Source organism: Triturus cristatus, chromosome 5_1 (assembly GCF_964204655.1).
Source record: "Triturus cristatus chromosome 5_1, aTriCri1.1, whole genome shotgun sequence".
Lineage (NCBI taxonomy): Eukaryota > Metazoa > Chordata > Amphibia > Caudata > Salamandridae > Triturus > Triturus cristatus.
Window position 1 is genome coordinate 136,215,721 of NC_140587.1, and position 20,997 is coordinate 136,236,717.

General features: G+C 47.3%; 1 protein-coding gene across 5 annotated transcripts in view; it reads left to right on the plus strand.

Moving 5' to 3' along the window:
• Positions 1-20,997, plus strand: part of LOC146830407 (microtubule-actin cross-linking factor 1, isoforms 6/7-like) — a 456,496-nt gene that overhangs the window by 67,610 nt on the left and 367,889 nt on the right. For 3 of the 5 annotated variants that reach the window (XM_085604592.1, XM_085604591.1, XM_085604593.1), the window contains exons 2-4: positions 10,363-11,020; positions 12,053-12,121; positions 20,457-20,627. In XM_085604592.1, the coding sequence (XP_085460718.1) occupies positions 10,475-11,020; positions 12,053-12,121; positions 20,457-20,627 (786 nt within the window). In that variant the 5' untranslated portion in view covers positions 10,363-10,474. The remainder of the gene's footprint in view (positions 1-10,362; positions 11,021-12,052; positions 12,122-20,456; positions 20,628-20,997) is intronic. The other 2 variants (XM_085604595.1, XM_085604596.1) reach the window with 1 other exon arrangement.

Below are 20,997 nucleotides of genomic sequence, written 5' to 3' on the forward strand. Positions count from 1 at the left end.
CTCAGGTGTTTGGTGCACGACCACGCCGCCAAGACCTGGGTCGACTGGTGTGCCATGCCCCCATGGCCTTAAGGGAGCGGTTCCTCAAACTCCTTGCCGCGGCGCTCAAGATCTCGGTCAAGAGGAAGGTCCTGAGGTCGTTCGTGGAGCCACTCCAGGTGGTTGTCATCGCAGTTGAAGTCGTGGGGGAATCGGTTAAGTCCCACTGGCATAATAAGAACAAGAAGTCAAGAAGATTTTGACTCCACCACATCAGTTGAAGACATCTGACGAGGCTTGGGAGCGTCTGCATTCAAAGGCCTTACTCTGCGGTGGAGCCGGCACCTGGGCTGTCCCCACACCTTTTAGATTTTCTAGTGACTCCTGCCCAGTTATGAGAGTTATATGAGGCCATGTACCTTAAATTTAGGCGGCCCAACCACTCTAGAGCGCCTTTGGGCCCCAGGGGCTCGAAACAGGCCCCAACTTGTCTTCCACCGACCGGTCCGCCCCTGGCACCGGTTGGGCCCCTTGGCTCTGTTGATGGATCTCGACCTTGTCCGGCACGTGCTCCTATGCCAACCCCCCACGGCAGCCCCATTCCTATTGTCATTCCTGACTCCAACACTGAGCCGGGCTGGAGTTGTCCAACACAGTCACTGACGGGGGGCAGACCTCTCATGTCAGAGCCAGTGCCCTATTCTTTAGATAGGCCTGGTTTTGGGGACGAATGGGAGGGTCTGAGAACCCTGTAGAAGATGCTGAGGACAACTGGTATAGGGAATTGGCTGATGCCTGTGGTTTGGACACTTACCCAGACACTGACCTGGTCCCTACCCCCACCATGGCTACGGAGGAGGGTGCCTCATTTGCTGTGGTGGTGAAGAGGGCTGCTGAGGTCTTGGATATTCACTTGCTCTTGGTGGCAGTCAGGACAAACGTCTTGCCAGAAGTGCTTCAGCCAGAAGTTACCCCATCCGAGCCTTTGCTCCCTTTTAATGAGGCACTTCCAGATCTTCTTCTTGGGACCTGGTCCATGCCCTGCACAGGGGCTCCTGTGATTAGAACTGTTGCCCACCACCATCGCCTGTTCCAGGGTATCCCAATTTCCTCAATCAGCACCTCATCCGGAGAACCTGGTAGTCCACGCCTTCACATCCTGAGTTAACCAACCATGGCATGTTCCCTTACTCTCCACTGGACAGGGAATTTAAGAAGCTGGACACCTTTGGTAAGAGGGTTTTCTCTTCCACCAGCCTACCATTGTGATCAGTGAACACTGCATGCCTTTTGGTCTGATCTACCCACACGTGCTGGGATTAGGTTACGCAGGTGCTGCCAATGGCCCAAGAGCAGGCCTGAGCCATACTGTCACGGGTGCTTGCTGATGGTCGAGATGCAGCAAAGTTCACCATCCCTTGTGGGCTGGGCACAATCGACTCACTGGGTAGAGCGATTTCATCATTGGTAACATTGAGACACCATGCCTGGGTGAGAACCACTGGCTTGTCAGAGGATGTCCATGCTTGTCTCATGGACATGCCCTTTGATGGCACTTGTCTCTTCAGAGATAAGGCGGACTCGGCGCTGGCGCACTTCAAGGACTGTAGGGCTATGGCCAGGCCCTTGGGCCTTTGTATGGCCCCTCGTCAATTCCAATCCGCCTTTTGCGGCCACAGAAAGGGCTTCCAACTGCATCTTTACCCGCCCAGCCACCACAGCTACCAGGATTTCCAACCTTTTCGAGGCAGAGGATGCATGCCCCACAGACCATGTGGAGCTTCCAGCCAGAGGATGTGCCATTCCCCCCCTAGGCACCCGGGCCTCACAACCTCTTTAGCTTGCCCTTTCAACATCATGGGCACCCAGTGGGAGTCAGGATATGCCACCACCTGCACCACTGGTGGTCAGTAACATTGATCGATGGGTTTTGCAAATTGTCCAAAAGGGCTACTCCCTTCCTTTCCTGGACACCCCCCACCCATGCCACCCACCTAGTTGAAAGAGCACCATCTCTCTTTGCTTCATCAGGATTTGTCGGCTTTCTTGGGCAAGGGAGCCATAGAGAGGGTGCTGGCATCAGAAGTAGGGCGTGGTGGCTACTTCTTCTACTTTCTGGTGCCCAGAAAGGACAGAGGCCTTTTTCCTATCCTCGACCTGTGCCATCTCAACTTCTTCCTGAAGAAGGAGAAGTTTAAGATTCTCATTCTCGCTCAGGTTCTGTCTGCTGTGGACCTAACAGACTGTCTGGTTACGGTGGACTTGCAGAAAGCATACTTTCACATTCCCGTCCTGCCTGCTCATAGACGCTACCTGTGGTTCACGGTTTTCCAAGAGCATTTTGAGTTGGCTGTGCTCTCATTTGGTCTTACCAGCACCCCTGAGCTGTTCACCATAGTGATGGCGGTGGTTGCAGCACATCTGTGGCGGTCAGAGGTTCCAGTTTTCCTCTACCTCTAAGATTGGCTTTTAAAGGCAAGCTCGCCCCAGGCAGTATCGTCTCCCATCTCTAGACTACGTCAAACATCCCACACTCACTGGGGTTCATTATCAATGTGCCAAAGTCACACCTGAGTCCCTCTCAGATGCTTACTTTCATCTGAGCCATTCAGGACACAGTTCAGTTCCACGCCTATCCTCTGGAGTGGCATCCTGCTGGTGAAGCACGCTCAATGGCATAGATGGGCTGTGCAGTGAAGTCCCAGTGGGCACAGCAGCATGGGAATTGCTCTGAACTGGTCCAGATTTATTGCCCACTGCAGAGAGCATGCAATGTCAGCACTTCTGCATGTTGGAGTTCCCAAGGTGGCCCTTACCTAGAGACACATTTCGTTCCAAGTTGGACTCTGGTCTCCTGTGTGCCTTTCTGCTGATACCACTCTTACCCCAAGTTCTGAAATAGATCAGCACAGACCGGGCCCAAGTCATCCTACTGGCTCGGAATCGATCTACGGTGAGTGTGGTATCCTGCGTTCCCTGGATCAATTTGCCTTTTTGGGAGGATCTCCTTCCCCAGCAACAAGGCAGGGTCTCATGCCCGTGGCGATTAAACAGCAGCAGTTGAGAGTCTTCGACCTACCGCCCGAAGTATGTGGCTGCTCTTGGCAGCCAGTTGTCCATCGACAAAAACTGGATACACCTGCTGTTGGAACCAGTTTTTGGCTTGGTAAGCTGAAGTGTTAATGTTAACCCTCGCTGTGAACACAGTTAAGCGGTATCTTGCAGTCATCTTGGCTTTCTTGGTATTGCCAGTAAGTGACCTGTGGTAATACGTTTTCTGAAAGGACTTCAGCACATTTTCTCCCAAACCTTCCGTTATGCCCCAATGGAATTTTAATTTGTTTTTGCGCTATTTGAAGTGTTCCCGCTTTGAGCCCATGCACAGCTGCCTTTTAAGACTTCTGACCATTAGGACTGTTTTCATGGTGGCCACAGTGATGTAACAAAAGCCCTCATAGTAGAGGAGGCCCCAGAGCGCTGGGGCCCCCGCTGGTACTGAAAGGTCCCTGGCCAGAGGGCTTTGGACTGGGTCCTGACCGCAGGGGCTACCTGCATGTACGTTGCAGGGCGGTCCCCCAAGTTTCATTATGCCACTGGGTGGGCAGCACATTGGCCAGAGGGTCAGCGAGCTAATGGCACTTTATGTTCACCCTCCATACACTCGCCTCTTCCCAGACAAACTGGTTCTCCGGGCCCGTGCCTCTTTTCTTCTGAAGGTGGTGATAACTTTCATGTCAGCCAAAGCATCACGCTGCTGACTTTGTTTGCTCCGCCTCCCCCTCTAAGGAGGAAGAGCGTCTCCACATCTTGGAACTAAAAAGAGCATTATCATTCTATATCGACTGCACCAAAGAATACTGGGTGGGCAATTAGCTCTTTGCTTGGTTCCCTGGAGCGAAGAAGGTGACCGCAGTACAGAAACAGACCATCTCCAGATGGATTGAACTCTGCATAAAGAACTGCTATCCAGAAGCAGCCCCCTGAGGGCATGTGGGATCATTCCACCAGAGCTAAAGCTGCGACTACAGCATTAGCTCGTGGAGTTCTTGTCCTCCTCTTGTACTCCAGGCTGCCATGTGGGAACCCTTGCAAACATTTGCCAAAGACTACGTCCTCCGCAGCAGGTCCGTGCTGACCGGCACTTAGCCTGTTCAGTTTTCCAGAACTTTATGGTCTGAGCCAGTCCGGGGAGGAATTGCTTTGGTATCTATCCTAAAGTAAGAAATATGTGGCTGGAAGTCTCCATCAAATAAACAAATTACTTCCCTTTGGTAACTCCTGATCTGTTAGAGATTCCATCTCACTGCAGATTCCTTATCAACTCTTCCATCCTCAACGTTCTGTGAACAAGTTCATCTACCTTAAAAGGTCCCTGTAAGCCCTTAGTATCTGCACACCGGGCAATCAGTCTTCAGGCTCTATGCTTCCAACGCAGAAATAGTCACATAAAGAAACCAATGTTAGCACACTTAGGTGGTGCTTATAAAAACACCGTGCACCTTGCATCCGGAGCAGACGACTCCTTCAACACCGACGTGAGAGATACTGCTCAAGATTTTCCGGATCAAGCCTGAAGCCTGGGGAATATTCTAAGGTAAGGAATCTGCTACTCGATAGTCTCAACCAGATAAGGCATTACCGAAGGTGAGTAACTTGTTTGTTATGAATCTCCTCTCTGGAGCCACTGCGTTTTCTTGCCCGCCATCATTGGATGCCATGTCTCGTTAGCTATAGACCCCTTCTATCCCTGCTGATATCTCTCCAGCTGGACATCATCCCTTCCTCCTGAGTGAGTGACCCATCCCAGCCCTACCGCTATCACTCACACTCCCTCCCAATGGATACCAACTCTCCCTCGTCAGTGACACCTTCTAGTCCTGCTGATATCCCTCCCCCTGTATATGATCCCTCCCTCGCCAGTGACGCTTTCCAGCCATACTCTCTGTACTGTGACAGGGTACCATCCCTCTCCTGCCAGTGACCCTGTCCAGCCCTACTGCTCACCTGTGACAGGATACTATTTCTCCGGATACCATATCTCCTGTCACAAACTGGGCCCCCAACTCCCTCCGCACCCCACCAGCCCAAAGACGCAGCGGTCTGATTTCTAACCTGGTGGTGCAAGGAGTTAGAAATCCAGTTCAATCGCGACCTGTACACAACCCACTGAGCAGTACTGTGCAGGAAGAGTTTTGTAGTCCTGATCAGTTCCACTAGATGAGTTCAGGGACCAAGTAAAGCTACACACCCTCTTCCCTAAATTAATTAGACACTCAATATAGCCTTTAGAAACCGAGGATATACTTTAAAATGTTTATGTGTAAATCCATGGCTAGTGCTTAGAGTATGAACGGCAGCCTCAGACTGCGAGCATCAGTGTAGCAGAGCGTGATATGGCCAACGAGACAGTATGAACATCTCCGACCTGGTTAGCAAGTTCCCAGCATCCTGAACCCCTATTGCTACTTCTAAGCACTATGCTAAATGTTACCAGAAGCAATACATTGTAAGCCTGTAAATCGAGTTTCTTAGGATCGATCGCACAACTTACCTTCTCTGTGTAACTTCTCTGTGAAAAAGAAAAAAACAGCTGTTTCGCTATTCACCATCGCAGCTTGTCCCGGAAATGAGAAGCCGTGTAACGCTGAATGCCACTGCTCCCCTCTGCACCATGCCTGGAGCTGCCTCCGACGAAGGCGGGCTGCTACAAACCTCTGTGCCCTCTGCTATGATATTCCTAGCACAAAATCCCTCCAGCTCATGGTCCGATGCCTGGGTTTATATAGCCACTGATTACCATTGTAATCTTGTATTAAAATAAAGCATTAAAATATCAGCAAGACTAAACTAATATGGCGATAAATGTGTCATCTCAATTCACATGTAGATGATCTGCTCCTATCACTAAAAACATGTCAGCGACCCCTGTAAGTGTCTATGATGTAATGGCAGCATGCATAGCAAAAAGAATAAAAGATGTCTGTCTAGATAGGAAGCCAACATGATACTAACATTTCTGTGCATGTCTAAGATTCCACACTTTCTAACAAATGAGATAAAATGAAGTGAGAGCAGACACGCAATGAGAATAGAGGAAGCCTCAAAGGGATTTCGTCCCAGTGTTCACGACACTTGTCGGTGACTCCTTCTAGGCCTGCTGCTGTACTTTCTCTTGATACCACCCTTCCCTCCCTAGTGACCCCTTCCAGCTCTGCTGACTGGATAGCATTCTTCCCTAGTCAGTGACCCCACCCCCCCCTTCCGATCTCTTGCTATCCCTCCCCCTGGATATCATCCCGACCATGCCGGTGACCCTTCAAGCTCTGCTGCTGTCTAACCCACTGGACACCACTCCTCCCTCACCATCCCGCTAGATGACATCCATCCCTGCTTCTGCTAGCCATCTCACTGGATGCCTTCCCATGCTCACCGATGACCGCCCCCCCCCCCTTGTTGCTATCCTGCCCACTGGATAACATCCCTGCCTCGCCATCATTCCTTCCAGCCACGCTTTTTTCCCCCTCCCATTGGACACCAACCGCCCATGACCGCTTCCAGGCATGCTGCTACCCCTCCCTCTGGATGCCGCCCCCTTCCTCCCAGTGACCCCTTCCAGCCATGCTGCTACCCCTCCGTCTGGATGCCGCCCCCTTCCTCCCAGTGACCCCTTCCAGCCATGCTGCTACCCCTCCGTCTGGATGCCGCCCCCTTCCTCCCAGTGACCCCTTCCAGCCATGCTGCTACCCCTCCGTCTGGATGCCACCCCCTTCCTCCCAGTGACCCCTTCCAGCTGTGCTGCGATTCGTCCCACTCAATGCCATCTCACCCTCACAAGTGACCCCTTCCAAACCTCCTGCTCAGTATCATACCTCCCCCGCCAGTTACCCCCTGCCCGTCGCACTGGATTCCATCCCATTAGATACCTCCATGACCACTTCCAGCCATGCTTGTATAGCATTTCTCCCTTGCACGTGAGCCCTTCCCCCATCTTTCCGACTGGATACCAACCTTTCCTCACCAGTAACCCTCTTCCAGACTCGCTGCATTCAGCTGCCTCTGCAAACAACATTCTCTGTATGCGCGCCTACAACATTACCTTTTCTCCAATATAATATGGCGACCTTTACCCAGACTTTCTTCCAGCCCTTCTGTTTCTTGCCTTAGCCACAGACCATTTTCCCCTTTGCTGATGGTACTTCTTTCTGCATGCTACTGCTCGTCCCGGCAGAGGCTCCCTCCTGGCCTGCTTCCATTTCTTTACCTCTTGAATAAGACTCTAGCACTAGCCGTAAACTGCTTCTGCTTCGAGTGCGGTATTCAACCCCAGTTGATGCAGATTGAATGTGGAATTAAACCTATTGTTGCAAATTGCATATGGGTAAATGTGTAACTGTGTTTGTTTATTTTAAGGTACAGTTCTAGTTTCTTCCATGATGATCTACCTGTGAGGTAGGGGACCCGGCCCTCACTTGAAATGTAAAGCTTTAGGGATGGCTTCTTTAAGAGTGGCATGTGTTTCCTACACTTGCTATCCTGTTTCCCTTTGGAGACCAAGATAACATTTCTGTCCCGCCTCCAAGAGGGCCCCTGGTGCACCCTGCGTGAGAGTGTCAGCACCACATTGCAGCCTCCTGTCTGCCTAGCTGCTTGCAGTATTTCATTAGAGAGGCAACCCACTGAGCTAGAGACCTTTGATGTCATGCAGTGAACAGGTTCCAGATTTGCTGATTCTTTGGGTGCCCCCAGAACCTCATTCTAGGGCGCTGGAGGGTAGAGTCTCATGTAACCTTGGTGTGAAGATGAGGGAGCAGGTGGCAAACAAGTTTGCATTTGGCTCAATAGATATTATATCATTTTATCAATAAAAATGATTGTAAAACTGAATGTGTGCACTGTTCGAGAGAGCACAGGTGACCTGCTTAAAGGTGCCTGTTCATTTCATTTAACACGTCTAACAGGATTTTTCCAAAGTATACCTGGAGTTTAACTGTGTGTAACCACTCCCTGCTTTGGAAACCAGTGGAAGTGCTACACTGGGACATTGGGAAATGTTCCAGAGCTCACACTTTTTAGTCAAGTTTTGATGCCAAAATGACAACAATTGTGCACTATTGGGTCGACAAACACGTCTTGGAGACCTACAGGCTTTCAGAAAAGCCCACAGACTCCACCCTGGCAGTCGCATCACCCCATGAAATTAGACAAATCCCCTTAAGATGCCTCAACATACTGGGTTTTAGATAAGAGGACTCGGGCTGGTGTACGGCATACCTCCGCTCGCTGTGCTCCAGCATGCACAGCACACATCCTTGGGTCTTGCTGTAGCACACACCTGGCTCCTAAGAGCAGTGGAGGGATTTATAGGGAAGGTTTGTATTGCAGCAGGAGCATCTTGAACTGAGGCTCATCTGTGGAACAGTATGTAATGGATGGCATCGGAGAGCAAAAATGTCTAACAGCAGCAGTACTTGGCTCCGTCTAGACTTGCTGCCTCCATTTTTGCATTAGGGGCGGGTGATCTGCTCCGCTTTTCCAACGGAGCTCACAGAGTTTTGTCCGCTCCACTTGGAGCGCAGAGTTCTGGAAAAACTCTGCCAGCCGCCGTATGGCGAAGTTTTTTCTCGCATGCAGTTCGACGTTAAGTTGGTGAGCACGAGTGAGAAAATGGAGTGCTAGACCACCTCCCGGCGGGATTTCTCAATGCGGGCTGTCACGGCAGGTCGCTACTGCTCATATTGAGAAAGCTGCTACTCGACTAGAAATTCTACCCAAGCGGCAGAAAGATGCAGTGCCCTCTGGCGCGCAACGTGGTGCCCGTTGCGCTGATTTTACACTGCGGTACAAGCTACTGGCGCTAAAAACCAGCGCAAGCACCGTCACGTAGCTGAATCTCACCTCCTTTTTTTTTTTTGTAATTTTTTTTTTATAATTCAAAAAGATTTTATTAACAAGAAAGAAAAGGCGTCACACCATAACTGAATCTCACCTCGAACGGAATTCCGCGGAATCTCATGATGTTTTTAGGTAACTCTGCAGAGTTCTGTCCACATGAAGGGAGAGTGATTAATGTAGAAGCAAATAATTATTGGTCTTATTTGGAAGAAAGGTTTAGGAATCAGTTTTCCAGGTCAAAGGTCAACAGCTTGGCTGCCAGACCACTCTGAAATATCTAAGGTAAAACAGACAAAAGTTGTCCTATGAGAAATGTACTCAGTTTATGGAGTGAAATATGTGCAAGGACACTTTTTTCATACATTTCCTATTTGGTTGCGTCCATACTATGGTTTTGAGGCGATTGTGAAGCGGATCAGGAATCGGGCCCAGTTTCACTCTATTTAATTTGAGCCGGTGGTTGCAGGTGACTACCACCGGAACGCAATTTTGGAGATCGTGACTTATTTTTCATCTTCATACTTTTATCTAGAAGAAGAGAGAGAGAATGGCAGAAGAGGGAGAAAGAAAGGGAAGGAAAAAGGTCGCAAATCTGTGGAAAAGGGAGAAAACGGGGATGAAAAAGACTTGCAAGATATTGGGGCAGGCAATATAAGGTAGTGGATGCGAGAGGCCTCAGTGGAATCAAGACCGAACAGCGCGAACAGCGCGACATTCGGCAGCATTGTGGGCTTCTGCGAATACCTTTAATGTGGAGCCTAGGAAAGTCAGGTGAAATCTGCGCTGACCAGTAAAGGACCACTAGTTGCACTTTATCCATCACTGTTGCTGGGGTAGCGGGAGAGATGGAAGGAGGTCAATGGCGGGCTGGTCCTCATCGAAGCTGAGAAGTCGCTATATTTCTAACTTCACCAAATGTCATCGTTTATTGAGTGCTGAGCATATATCCTGCCCTCTTGGTCTCAGTCCAGGATGCTGGGACTCAAGGTCACAGTCCTTGGGACATCAGCAAGAGGTGCCCCAGAAAAGCCTTTATTGACTTCAAAATCGAGGGTTTGGCTCGCAGATCTCTCCAGGACTCGGCTTTTCGCTTGCTTTGATTAGTCAACTATTCGGCATTGCTGCTAAACTTCCTTATCCAGGTTGAGGTTGACAAATATGCTCATATCTGATGTTTAAGATTGAGTCTCCGTTAATGTGGCTTCCTGCGTTCTGTAATCCACTTTTTTCTTGGTCTTTTCTTCTTTCTTACCCTTTCTTTCAGTAACCAATCCTTTAGTTTTGTTAGTGGTGTTTAGAAAAGGTGCAGTTTGCAATGTGCACCACACTGGGTCTGTTAACTGACTTTTGATGCCAAAGAGAAGCTGGAGGGGGCTTTACTGAAAGCAGCTTATACTCCGCTATACCGCCTTGCCATTTTTATGTTTGTTCACATTTTCTTTTGGGTTTTTCCACTCTGTGTTAACACAAATCACTCCTGGTTTATTTTAGGTTGGGAATTTGAGAAGCTGATGTTTGCTCGTGGTCCCCGCCATTCTTTTCTGTAGAGCTTTCTTCTCTGGCCTTAAACTGCTCTGCACACTACTACCACTTCTCGTTCGCCATGGGTAACTCCATCAGCAGACCCAGCTGCCTGGGGGACAAGAGCCGGAAGTCTGAGGAGTTCCTGAAGGATTGCTACCGCAAGAAGGACCTGATCATTGACTCTGGGATCCAAGTTGGGAAAAACAATTCAGAACCAAAGAATGCTCCACCCGATAAATCGCCAAATCCAGTGGTGATCGAAAATGGGTGGAACACGACCCCCGGATCGGTAAAAAGCCAACAGCCCTGCCCGCTTCCCAAACAGAACAACACGGAGCTGGAGCTCCAGAACGGGGCTGTGAACTGCGGCACTGTCAAGCTAAAGCCGGACCCCGCCATTGCCATATTGACCCCAAAAAGAAGCTCCCTCCAGAGGCATTCTGGGAGCAGTTGGTCTTGGAAGCCCTTTGCTACAAGGGAGGTGACCGAGGTGACGGAGGTTACTGAAACTGTGGTTACAGAAATCGTTGAAGTGACCGAATACCCATCCGGGGACAAGGGAGGCGAGCCCATCATCACTCGGACTGTGAAGGTGCTGACGGAGTGCGCCGGGGAGCTCTCTGAGGTTAATATATTCTCTCTGTACAAGCCCTAGTGTGTTGAGTGGTGGTGGGTGTAGTCATTCTGGCGGCCGTGTGAGATGGTGCATGATTGGGATAGTGATATTGCAGGAAGTTGCCAGTGGGTTTAGAAGGGAGGGAAGTGATGGTGGTAAGGCACAATTTTTAGGGATATTGTCTTCCCTGAACATTATGACAAAGTTGAATCTGAAGTGCCAACATCCATTGTGAGTGATTATGATAATAGCACCTTTTACAGTTTTGTTTTAGTAGCAGACTTCTCTGTTCCTGAGGTTGCTAATCTGAAAACCAAAGAGGACTTGAAAGTGGTATGTGTCTATTTTTGTCAGCCAGTTTATCAAGCTCTACACATGATTCCGTTTGTTGCTCTGATATCCGAGAGGCAGACGTATGCGTTATATTGTTCAAGGTTCTATCAGCTTGTGCTTTGTGGTTGAATTGTAGGCGCTTGTTTGAAAACGTATTACTGAACCATGCACTCCCAGACTCTTGGTGCCAGAGTCCTCTACAGCAAAGCATAGAGCTTTAATCTCTCATCTACTGTTAACTTGCAAGAAATCCCCAGAGCGAAAGGTAACAGATTGCTGCAAGTGTATAGCTCATCAGAGGCATGTGGAATTCTTTTACCCTTTGTTCCTATTCCTGGTACCAGACACAAAGGTAAGATGCTGGAGGTGCTGTTTTCAGGAGACTATCAGACTGGTACTTTGTGATTCGCATTGCCCATGCATGCACCACCGTATGGTGGGTTTTGTGAACATCTGGTCTGCACAAAACCATTGCACATCTACAGCACCGTAAATATTCCCATCTCTAACATGGCAGAGATCCACTCGGACAGTCAGAGGCTAGGATGAGCTGGAACTTCATTCACTACAGAAGAGAGATTCTGTATCTCGCCTAGACCAGGGTGCTTCCCAGGTCCAGCGTTCGCATCATAAATATCTTGGGTTCCCAATATGTTATCCTTTCTAATGATATCTAATGAAAGGCTTTGCATCTCTTGTCTCCTACAGATCCAGAAAAGCAGGGAGCAGCAGACAGAAGAGTATTGTCTGGACCAATGGAACCACTTCAACAAGAAGGTGATTACTCAAACCGCTTTAGATGATAACATCGGGAACACTCTTCGCAGGCGTGTAGAGTGGCCCGCTCTTGGCAGGTGCGCAGAGTGGTCCAATGTTGGCAGGTGGGAGGTGCGCACAGTGCCATACTATTGGCAGGCGGGGGCATGCAGGCTGGCACCCTGTTGGCAGGCGCACAGAACGACAGACGCGTGGGAAGGTCATAAATGGATTAAGTCATGTGAGGAGTGCAGAATGGCACACTCCAGGGTGGGACACGGAACGGCATGTACGGTTGAGTTGAATTGAATGGCTGTGTTGGGAGTGAGGCGCAGAGTAACATGTATGAGAGAAGGACATAGAATGGCACTCATTGATAGGGAGCTCACACCTTGAAGCTTCCAATGTGCAGGAAAAGTCTGTTGAGCATTGATGTTCTCAAACATTCACTGGTGAAAGAAATCCTCAATTTCGAGGACAAACACATGCCCATAATAGCAAGGGTCGACAGAAACTTATAAATCATAGCAGTAGGGGCACAGTGAGCATGGCTGTTTTAAAGTGGAGGGTGCACCTTGAAAGAGAAGTAATGTAATGTAATAACCCATTTTTATAGCGCAATCTGTCACTCCGGGGAGCATCATGGCGCTGAAACGGAACCCAGGGATAGAATCCAAAAGCCTGGTTGACTGCTGACAGTGGGAGGGGCACTCAGATCAGAGTTTTGCAGTGAGTGTCCGATGCACTGCAAAATCCTTGTTTTTAGGACCTTCCTGAACTGGGAGTCGGATGTAATCTGGCGAAGCTGTAGAGGAAGTTTGTGCCTATCACTGTGAGTGATTTTCCACCTTTCGATGCCAATCTGAAAGCTGGTATTTTTAACAGATTGCCATTTGCTGATCTTAGACTTCTGGAAGGAATGTAACGCTTAAAACGTGTATGAAGATATTGAGGGTCCAAAAAGTGGAAGGACCTAAAAGTGATGAGGAGAAGCTTAAAAAGGACGCGTTTCTGGATTGGCAGCCAGTGAAGTGTTTCTAGCGCCGCAGATGACTTTCTGGGCCACTTCAGTGCTAGCCGTGCTGCAGCATGCTGGACCATTTGTAGCTTATGTAGGACTTACTTATTAGTCCCTGCATAGAGGCTATTACATTAGTCCAGCCTAGATGTAATGAGGGCTATGGCCACTGTCTGCCTTGCTGAAAGGGGAATAAGGTCAAAAGATTTCTTTAGGCTTTTTATAATATGAAGCAGGTCCCAGACACTGCCAAAGATTGCTGTTTAAATGACAGAGAGGTGTCACATTTTATTCCCAAATTCCTGACCACTTTTACTGTGTTTGGAGGGGGGGTGGTGTTTGCTGGCCACCAGAGTTTAGGCGAGAAAATGTTTTCTTGGTTTAAGGGTAAAATGTCAGGTTTTTTTCGGAATTACACTTCAGGTGGTTTGTATTCATCCAGCTGAAAGTTGCAGTAAAGCATTTGCGAAGGTTTTCTTCTGCCTGTGTGGTGTTATTCTCCAGCACCAAGATTAGCTGTGTATCATCCGCATATGATATGGTATCTATATTAAAGGACGATATCCGCTTGATCAGTGGGGCCATATAAGCATTAAAGAGGGTCGGACGTAGACTCGATCCCTGAGGTACCCTTGAGAGAAGTGCCTTTTCTTGTGACTTGTATTGACCAAGTGTGATCACTTGCTTGCGATCCTGCAGGAAGATCTTTATCCATGCCAGAACAATACCAAAGAGGCCAAAAGATGCGAGGCGGTCTTAAAGGATGGCATGTGAGACCGTTTCGAAAGCAGCCGACAGGTCTAACCGTACCAGTACTGCTCTTTTTCCCTGATCCATAGCTGCTTTAAGGGTTTCAGCCATATACAATAATGCAGATTCTGTGGAGTGTTGGGCTCTAAAGCCGGATTGATTGGAGTGAAGCCGATTTGCGTTCTCCAAAAATATTGGAAGTTGCTTATTTACAAATTTTTCTGTCATCTTACACAGACTTGGTAGGAGAGAGATGGGGCGCAGATTGGACAGCGTGGCGGGATCCGCAATTTGTTTCTTTTGGAGAGGCTTTACAGCTGCAAGTTTCCAGTCTGCTGGAATTTTTGTTGTCGAAGGAGAGGAATTTATTATATTGTTTATATTGGGGTTCACAATATCAATGAGAGTGTGGAATAATATTGGGGAACAGGGATCAAAAGGGGAGCCGGATTTGATAGACAGAATCACCTGGCGTGATTCTTCCAAAGAAATTGGTTTGAAAATTTGCATACAAACTCTGTCCGGATCTGCAGACAAGTCATTATTAATGAAAGAAAGAATAGTGGGGGGGGGAATCCTTTGTGGTATACAAACTTTCTCTTCAAAGAATTCTGCAATATCATTACAAAGACACTTGGAGGGGGCAATCTCTTGTTGTAAACTTTTTGGGTTCGTAAATTGATTGACTATCTTGAAGATCGCTTTATCGTTTGCCTTGATGGTTTTAATTGCCTCTGTATAATAGGCTTTTTTGGTAGTTTTAATCAGAGCATGATATTTCTCGAGAGCTGCTTTAAAATAGTTTAGCTCTATCTGATCATAATTTCGGCGGCATCTGCGTTCTAGTGACCTGACATGGCTTTGCAGTTCTTTCAGGGCAGGCGAGTACCCATATGGGCAGGTGGTACTCTGAAGTAATGATGGAACATATTAAGAGAAACCTATGGCAATGCAGATGGACTTTTAAAACAGGTGGTATGGAGCAGGCTTGAAACGGGCAGAAACAATGCGTTTTACCAAGGTTCCCCAGCACTGGATCTTTCATAGATTCACATGCTTGAATCGTTCCTTGTCATCTGGCTGGGAATCTGCAATGCATTTAAAATTGCAATAAACAGTGTTAAAATGGCTATGGGCCCAGCAAATATTTGTTTAGTAGTACATCCATCTCACTTAAAACAAATAAAACGGCATCCAATGAGGTGTAAGTGCTAAGCTCTCTTCCTCTACAGGCTACCACAGCTCCAATTTCTACTACACTTTGTGTATGGAGTCTCTGAGAAGAGCTATACTCTTTACTATTTCAAACCTTACTTTTACTGGATTTTTTTTCCATTTCTATTTATTAACATGAAAATATCCACCACATTACAGGTATCACGTTGTTATACTGTTGGTGAGTATCAGCTAGCGATTCAACAATCAGTTTCACATTTCTTACAAAGACCAAATGGGTAAGGCAGCATATTCTGTACCTTAAGCCTGAATCATGTCGTGTTCTCCAGCGATATGGAGTATCGAACATTAGATCTCAGGGTGGCACATGGGCTCCCCCTATATACATACCATTTTCCTCAAATCTTTTCCCACTTTCGGGGGCAACCCCCACTTTCATATACAGTCTTCTCTGCTACCGTGCATCGATCCAAGTCCCTCTTCCAGTCTCCAAGGGATGTGGTTGACACCGCCCCCCACAGTTGTGCGATATTGCGTTTGGCTACCATAATGCCTAACGTGACCCAGGTTTGTTCAAGCTGCGAAAGCTCAGTGGTTTCCCAAACTTTAAGGAGGCACCATTTGTCCGATAGAGACATGGTTACTCCTGTGACCTCACTCATGCACGACATTACTGCTTGCCAGTAGGTTTGGACATTTGGGCATCCCCACAGGATATGGAAAAACTTTCCCACTTGCCCACAACCTGCATCAGACTGCTTACCCATTTTTACCAGTGTAGTCCCACATATATAGACCCTATGCAGTGTTTTAAGTTGCACTAACCGAATGCGCAACCGCTCACACGGCAACCTCGTTTGGTGAAGCTAAGGCTTCGGGCCAGTCTTCCTCCTGCAAATCGTCCATCTCTGTCTCCAGATGGAGGTGGTGTGAATCAATATTGAGTGCTCGGCGGTAACACCCCAAACGGAGAACCAGGTGATCCATAGGATAGGCTGGCTCCTCCCTAGGCTGGTGGACCCCTTGGTTAATAGTTGTTAATCGCACCGCTCTGTAGTATGACTGCAGACCGGGCTGCGCTATCCCTCCGTCATATTACCCCTGCGTCAGTTTCACTAAGGCAATGCGTGGGGCAACCCTATCCCACAACAGGGTCCTGATCTCACTATTTATTGCTTTGAAGTACATATCGGGTACCTGAAAAAGGGTGTTCTGTAGCTCGTATAGAAAGCGGGGGTCAGTGCCATCCTTTTTAAGAGTGCTGCTCTCCCTAGTAAAGACAGCGGAAGAGATCTCCAACGGCGAACGTCACTTTTGAGGCATTTCAGTTGACCTAGTAGATATTTGGCTGTGAATACATTAGGTTCCGTTGTAATATGGATGTCCAGGTATCGGAAACTCTCTGTTGCAATATGGGCCTCGCATCACTGGGAGACGTGTGGTGCCAGTCCTATCAAAACAAATATCACTGACTAGTTGATTATATATCCAGAGCATTCCCCGAAGATCAACAAGATACTCATTAGTCAGGAGATGGAAGATCTTGGGGAGGTCACATAGAGGAGAGTATCGTCGGCATATAGCCATATTCTGTCTTCCCAGTCCTCCATCCATCTTAGGCCTCGGATCAATGGGGACCCTCTTACCCTTGCCGCCAAGGGTTCGAGAATACTCTTACTGTATTTTTATTTCTAGTTCATCTCCCTTGGACTTCAGCTAGCCCTACCCTCAGCTCACACCAACCATAAGTTGTTTCTAGGCTTTTTATATTTCAGCTGCCCAGGGAATATCACCATGTGTTACAGTGGCAGAGAAGTGATTTCTCTTCCCATCCTGCTCAGACTGTGGACAAATGATGTAGGCAAATGATCGCACAGTCAGTGATTGTATTCTCTTATGCGTCCCACAGACCACCTCACCATGACATCTGCAAGATATTCCTTTCTAAATCTTTAAAGGACAGGGAGAGGAGGCCAATCCTATCCTCCCATCAAAGGGGATTATGCCTCCTCTGGTGATGATTCTGTGTAATGTGCTCCTGCAAGTCCTTCTATGAAGGCACCTCAAAACCTCAATCATGTGGGGTTCCCTCAGCTAGAGTTCAGAACTGAGGAGCCTGCATCCACCTCTATGAAGGGAATAACCAAGTCTTCATTGAGAAGATGTTGAAAAGGCGTGTGATCATCCTGCGCACAAAATGACCCTAAAGTCCAACTCCACTGACACCTTGTCAGTATTGCAAAACCAAAGGAAATGATGAACTGGGGTGGCAGAGTGGGCTAAAGAACGGTGATGGATTAAACCCAGATCAGTTGACTGGGGGTGAGTGCTTGCAATGTTCAACACTCCGTCCATCATTTCCTTTGGTTTTTGCTTTGTTCGCCATAAGTTGGCAGGGTATGCTCAGACGTGAGTCCCTTGCTCACTTTGCCACTGGATTCAAGCAAGCCTGGCTGAAGACGGCTGAAATGCCAGAAACCGGTCCTAGGAAGCTTGTTCCCGGTCCAGGGAAGACATGGCTTGGCAGTTCGGGCTGGACTGTTCCCATGAGGCACAGGGTCAGACTGATTTGCATATGGCCATGTCTGAACTGGGGTGGCAGAGTGGGCTAAAGAACGGTGATGGATTAAACCCAGATCAGTTGACTGGGGGTGAGTGCTTGCAATGTTCAACACTCCGTCCATCATTTCCTTTGGTTTTTGCTTTACCTTGTCAGTATTCCCACGTTTTCGTTCCTAGCGAGGGCCATACTGCTGACAAGGACCGTGTGGGCATTGATGACGTTGCCAGTTGCATACATTGTTAGAAATCTGGGAAGTTCAACCTTCCAATGTTATTAGGCGAATAGCCTTTCTCAAAGAGAAAGATGCTGAGATCTGCCCCTAACCGTGATCCTATTCAGAAGGCAGAGGTTAAAACTCATGATTGCACCGGTCACAGTACCGGCAATAGGAAAAGACATACTGGCACGTATCACCAGTGTGCTTAACCAGCGACAGTAAACTGGACTCAATCATAACCAGGGCCACTGCAAATATAAAATGTTTGTGCCTGCAAACTTTTCTGCTTAAATCTGGATTTTCCACGTTTTCCAAATAATCCATTATCTGCTGCAGAGTTTACCCCAAAAAGAGTTTTTAGCTCAAACAGGTCAAAAGTTACTTAAAATGCAGCGAAACATGTTGCCAAAGAGTGGAGGGCCCTTGGCAAAGGTTGACTGGTCACCTTTCCATTGCTTATTGCTGTATTTGGGTGTTGAACTGGTACTAATGAGGTGAAATATTTGCTCAGACAGAGTTAACACATAAAAATGACAAAATAATGGAGTAATCCTGTAATACAATAATAAAGTATGCCGCATAACATGGCAAAGTTTGCCTATTCTTGCAGCATAATTAAGTTAACCCTGCCACATAATGTGATCTTCCCCTGCCGCATAATTCCTATAACAGAAGCAGTGCAGGGCCCCTCAAAGTGCCCTATCAGTCTTAGCTCCTCTCCCCTCCACTGGGATGGTGGGCATATTGATTACTTGGGCTGGAAAAACTCCATGGTGGCAACATCCATAAAAGCCGCAAATGCATTGGCCATCTTCAGCCAATGCGTGCGGGGGATGTGGCACGACATCTCTTCATTGATAGACTTGATTCCTGAAGATAGAAAGTAGGAAGCTAAATCCATCATCAAGGAAGTGATCCCAGTGCTGGACTTCGGCAGGTGCTGCTGCCCTTAGGAGGCAAGGTTAACTGAGGTCTACTTCATTCTACTCAGAGGTACACCATGCTCTTTGGGACCCTCACAATACATACATGTTTCTTTTATGTCCTTTCTGGTTACAGACATTCTCAGGGCATCACCATGCAGCCACACATCTGACCCCGTTCCCCCCATCAAGCTCGATGCAGGCCATAGAGGCATAATCAATTTTTTCGCTCCCAAATGGACAAAGATTACCAATGAAGCTGGTACTCCAGATATTGTAGTCTGGGCGGCGCTTCCCAGAATTCCAGCATTTACCCAAACGCCTGCCCAGTAAGGGACACATTCTGTATTATACCTCCTTGCAGAACAATGTGAAACAACGAAGAAAGCGCCAGTTCTGACATTACTCCTTGAACAAGAATCTTTTGATTTTGTGGTCATGCAACGTAATCCGCGTCAACAAGATTTATTTTTACTAATAATTCAAATCAATGTCTTTTAATCTATTTGAGATACTGCCATAAACATTAAATGTTCTAATTCACAAGAGCAACCCTTATGTCCCTGTGAACCGGGAAAGTACGAAGTACGAAAAACAATATTCACAAGGAACTCATTTATACATATTCATCTGTTATATGCAACATCAATGGTTGCTTTTGAATCAATCACGTACATGGAAATCAAGAAAATAATGGCCTAATAAAGATACAATAAAGCTAAATTAATGATGATCACAGTAAACCCACACAAGAACTATTTCCTTTTGAAATATACCAAACCTCAGCCGAGGTTAGTTTATTTAGTATACAATGTTTAAATCACAAATATAACATCTTATATATAAAACATTTATTTCATACGTTCGCAGTGCAAAGTGAACCCCAGTGAATGAACCATAACCTCTTATGACGTGACAAGGTGAAGAAAAGACTTTATAAGGTTATTGGAAAATTTTGTAAGGACAGATTATATACAATATACAATAGTTCAGTCAAAGCTGTCTCTTATTCTATTGTCGACGGCGTTTCGACCCGCTTTAGATACTGGGTCTCATCAGGACTGTATTTCTGGGGACAGTGTAACCCATACGTTCGTCCATATAGGATCCAGTATGTGAAATGATACGCTGGATGAAGAATATATCCAGACTTGGACTTATCTTCCTCCAAGTTATAGATTCAAGACGGTAATCAAGTGTTTAGATGGAATCTTATAGGATTCAGATTCCCTATAGTGTGCTTCACTCCTATTTCGAAATTGTGTATAGATATCGTGAGAGAGGAATAAGTCTTCCTACTTCAATTATAGCACCGTTGGATACCTTCTGTGTGGCGCTTACCCATTCGTAACCAGTCGCCTAGTCCACAAATGAACTGTCTGTATTCCGTTTGCAGCTGACTCAATCTCGCTTTTTGATCCATTCTTCACTAAGTAGTCCTTACATGGACATTTAATGACGACACAATCCAAAGGGGGAGGGGGGTAGCTTGCGTGGTGAAGTAGAGCGTTCACAATAACACGCTGACTTTTGATATCCTGATTGCAGGTAGCGTTGCTTCTCAGCAGAAGCCGGGCCATGCGAGCATCATTGTGTAAGGAAACATTGTGGCTCAATTGTTGTAGGGAATGCATTGTAACTTAATTATTTTGGCATTTGTGCTCGTATGTGGTGAGGGCCAGTCTCAATAAATATTCCCCTTGTTTCAGGTGGCCCAGCGGGCGATCGGCATGCCAGCGGGCATGTGGCCTGCGGAGGACATCCAGGAAACTCTCGAGGGCCTGCTAAGCTGGCTGTCGGATATGGAGGAGCTAGTAGCCAATCAGAAACCACCCTCTTCAGAAATGAAAGTGGTGAAGGCCCAACTCCAGGAGCAGAAGGTGAGTAGTAACTTCTGCGTAATGAGTGTTACAAAGTGTAACCCTGGGCTTGTGTATTGACAAAGTGCGGACTACAAGTGGAAAACGCTTGCAAGGCGGTGTGAGAGCTATATGAAATAATAAATGCATATGATATTTATTGCTTGCGTTACACCTGGAAAACACTGTTGAACAAAGAGTAAAATGACTTGCATTGCCTAGTTCATTGGTGCCACCAGGATGGCCCAGAATTTTTACTTTCATATTTCATTTATTCATTGTATTTTTGGAGGATCTCACAGCCTTTGTACCTGCGCACAATGCTAGGACATGGAGGTTTGACAACATAAGGGTTAGAATATAGCAAACCCATGGCAAGGCGATTAAGTAT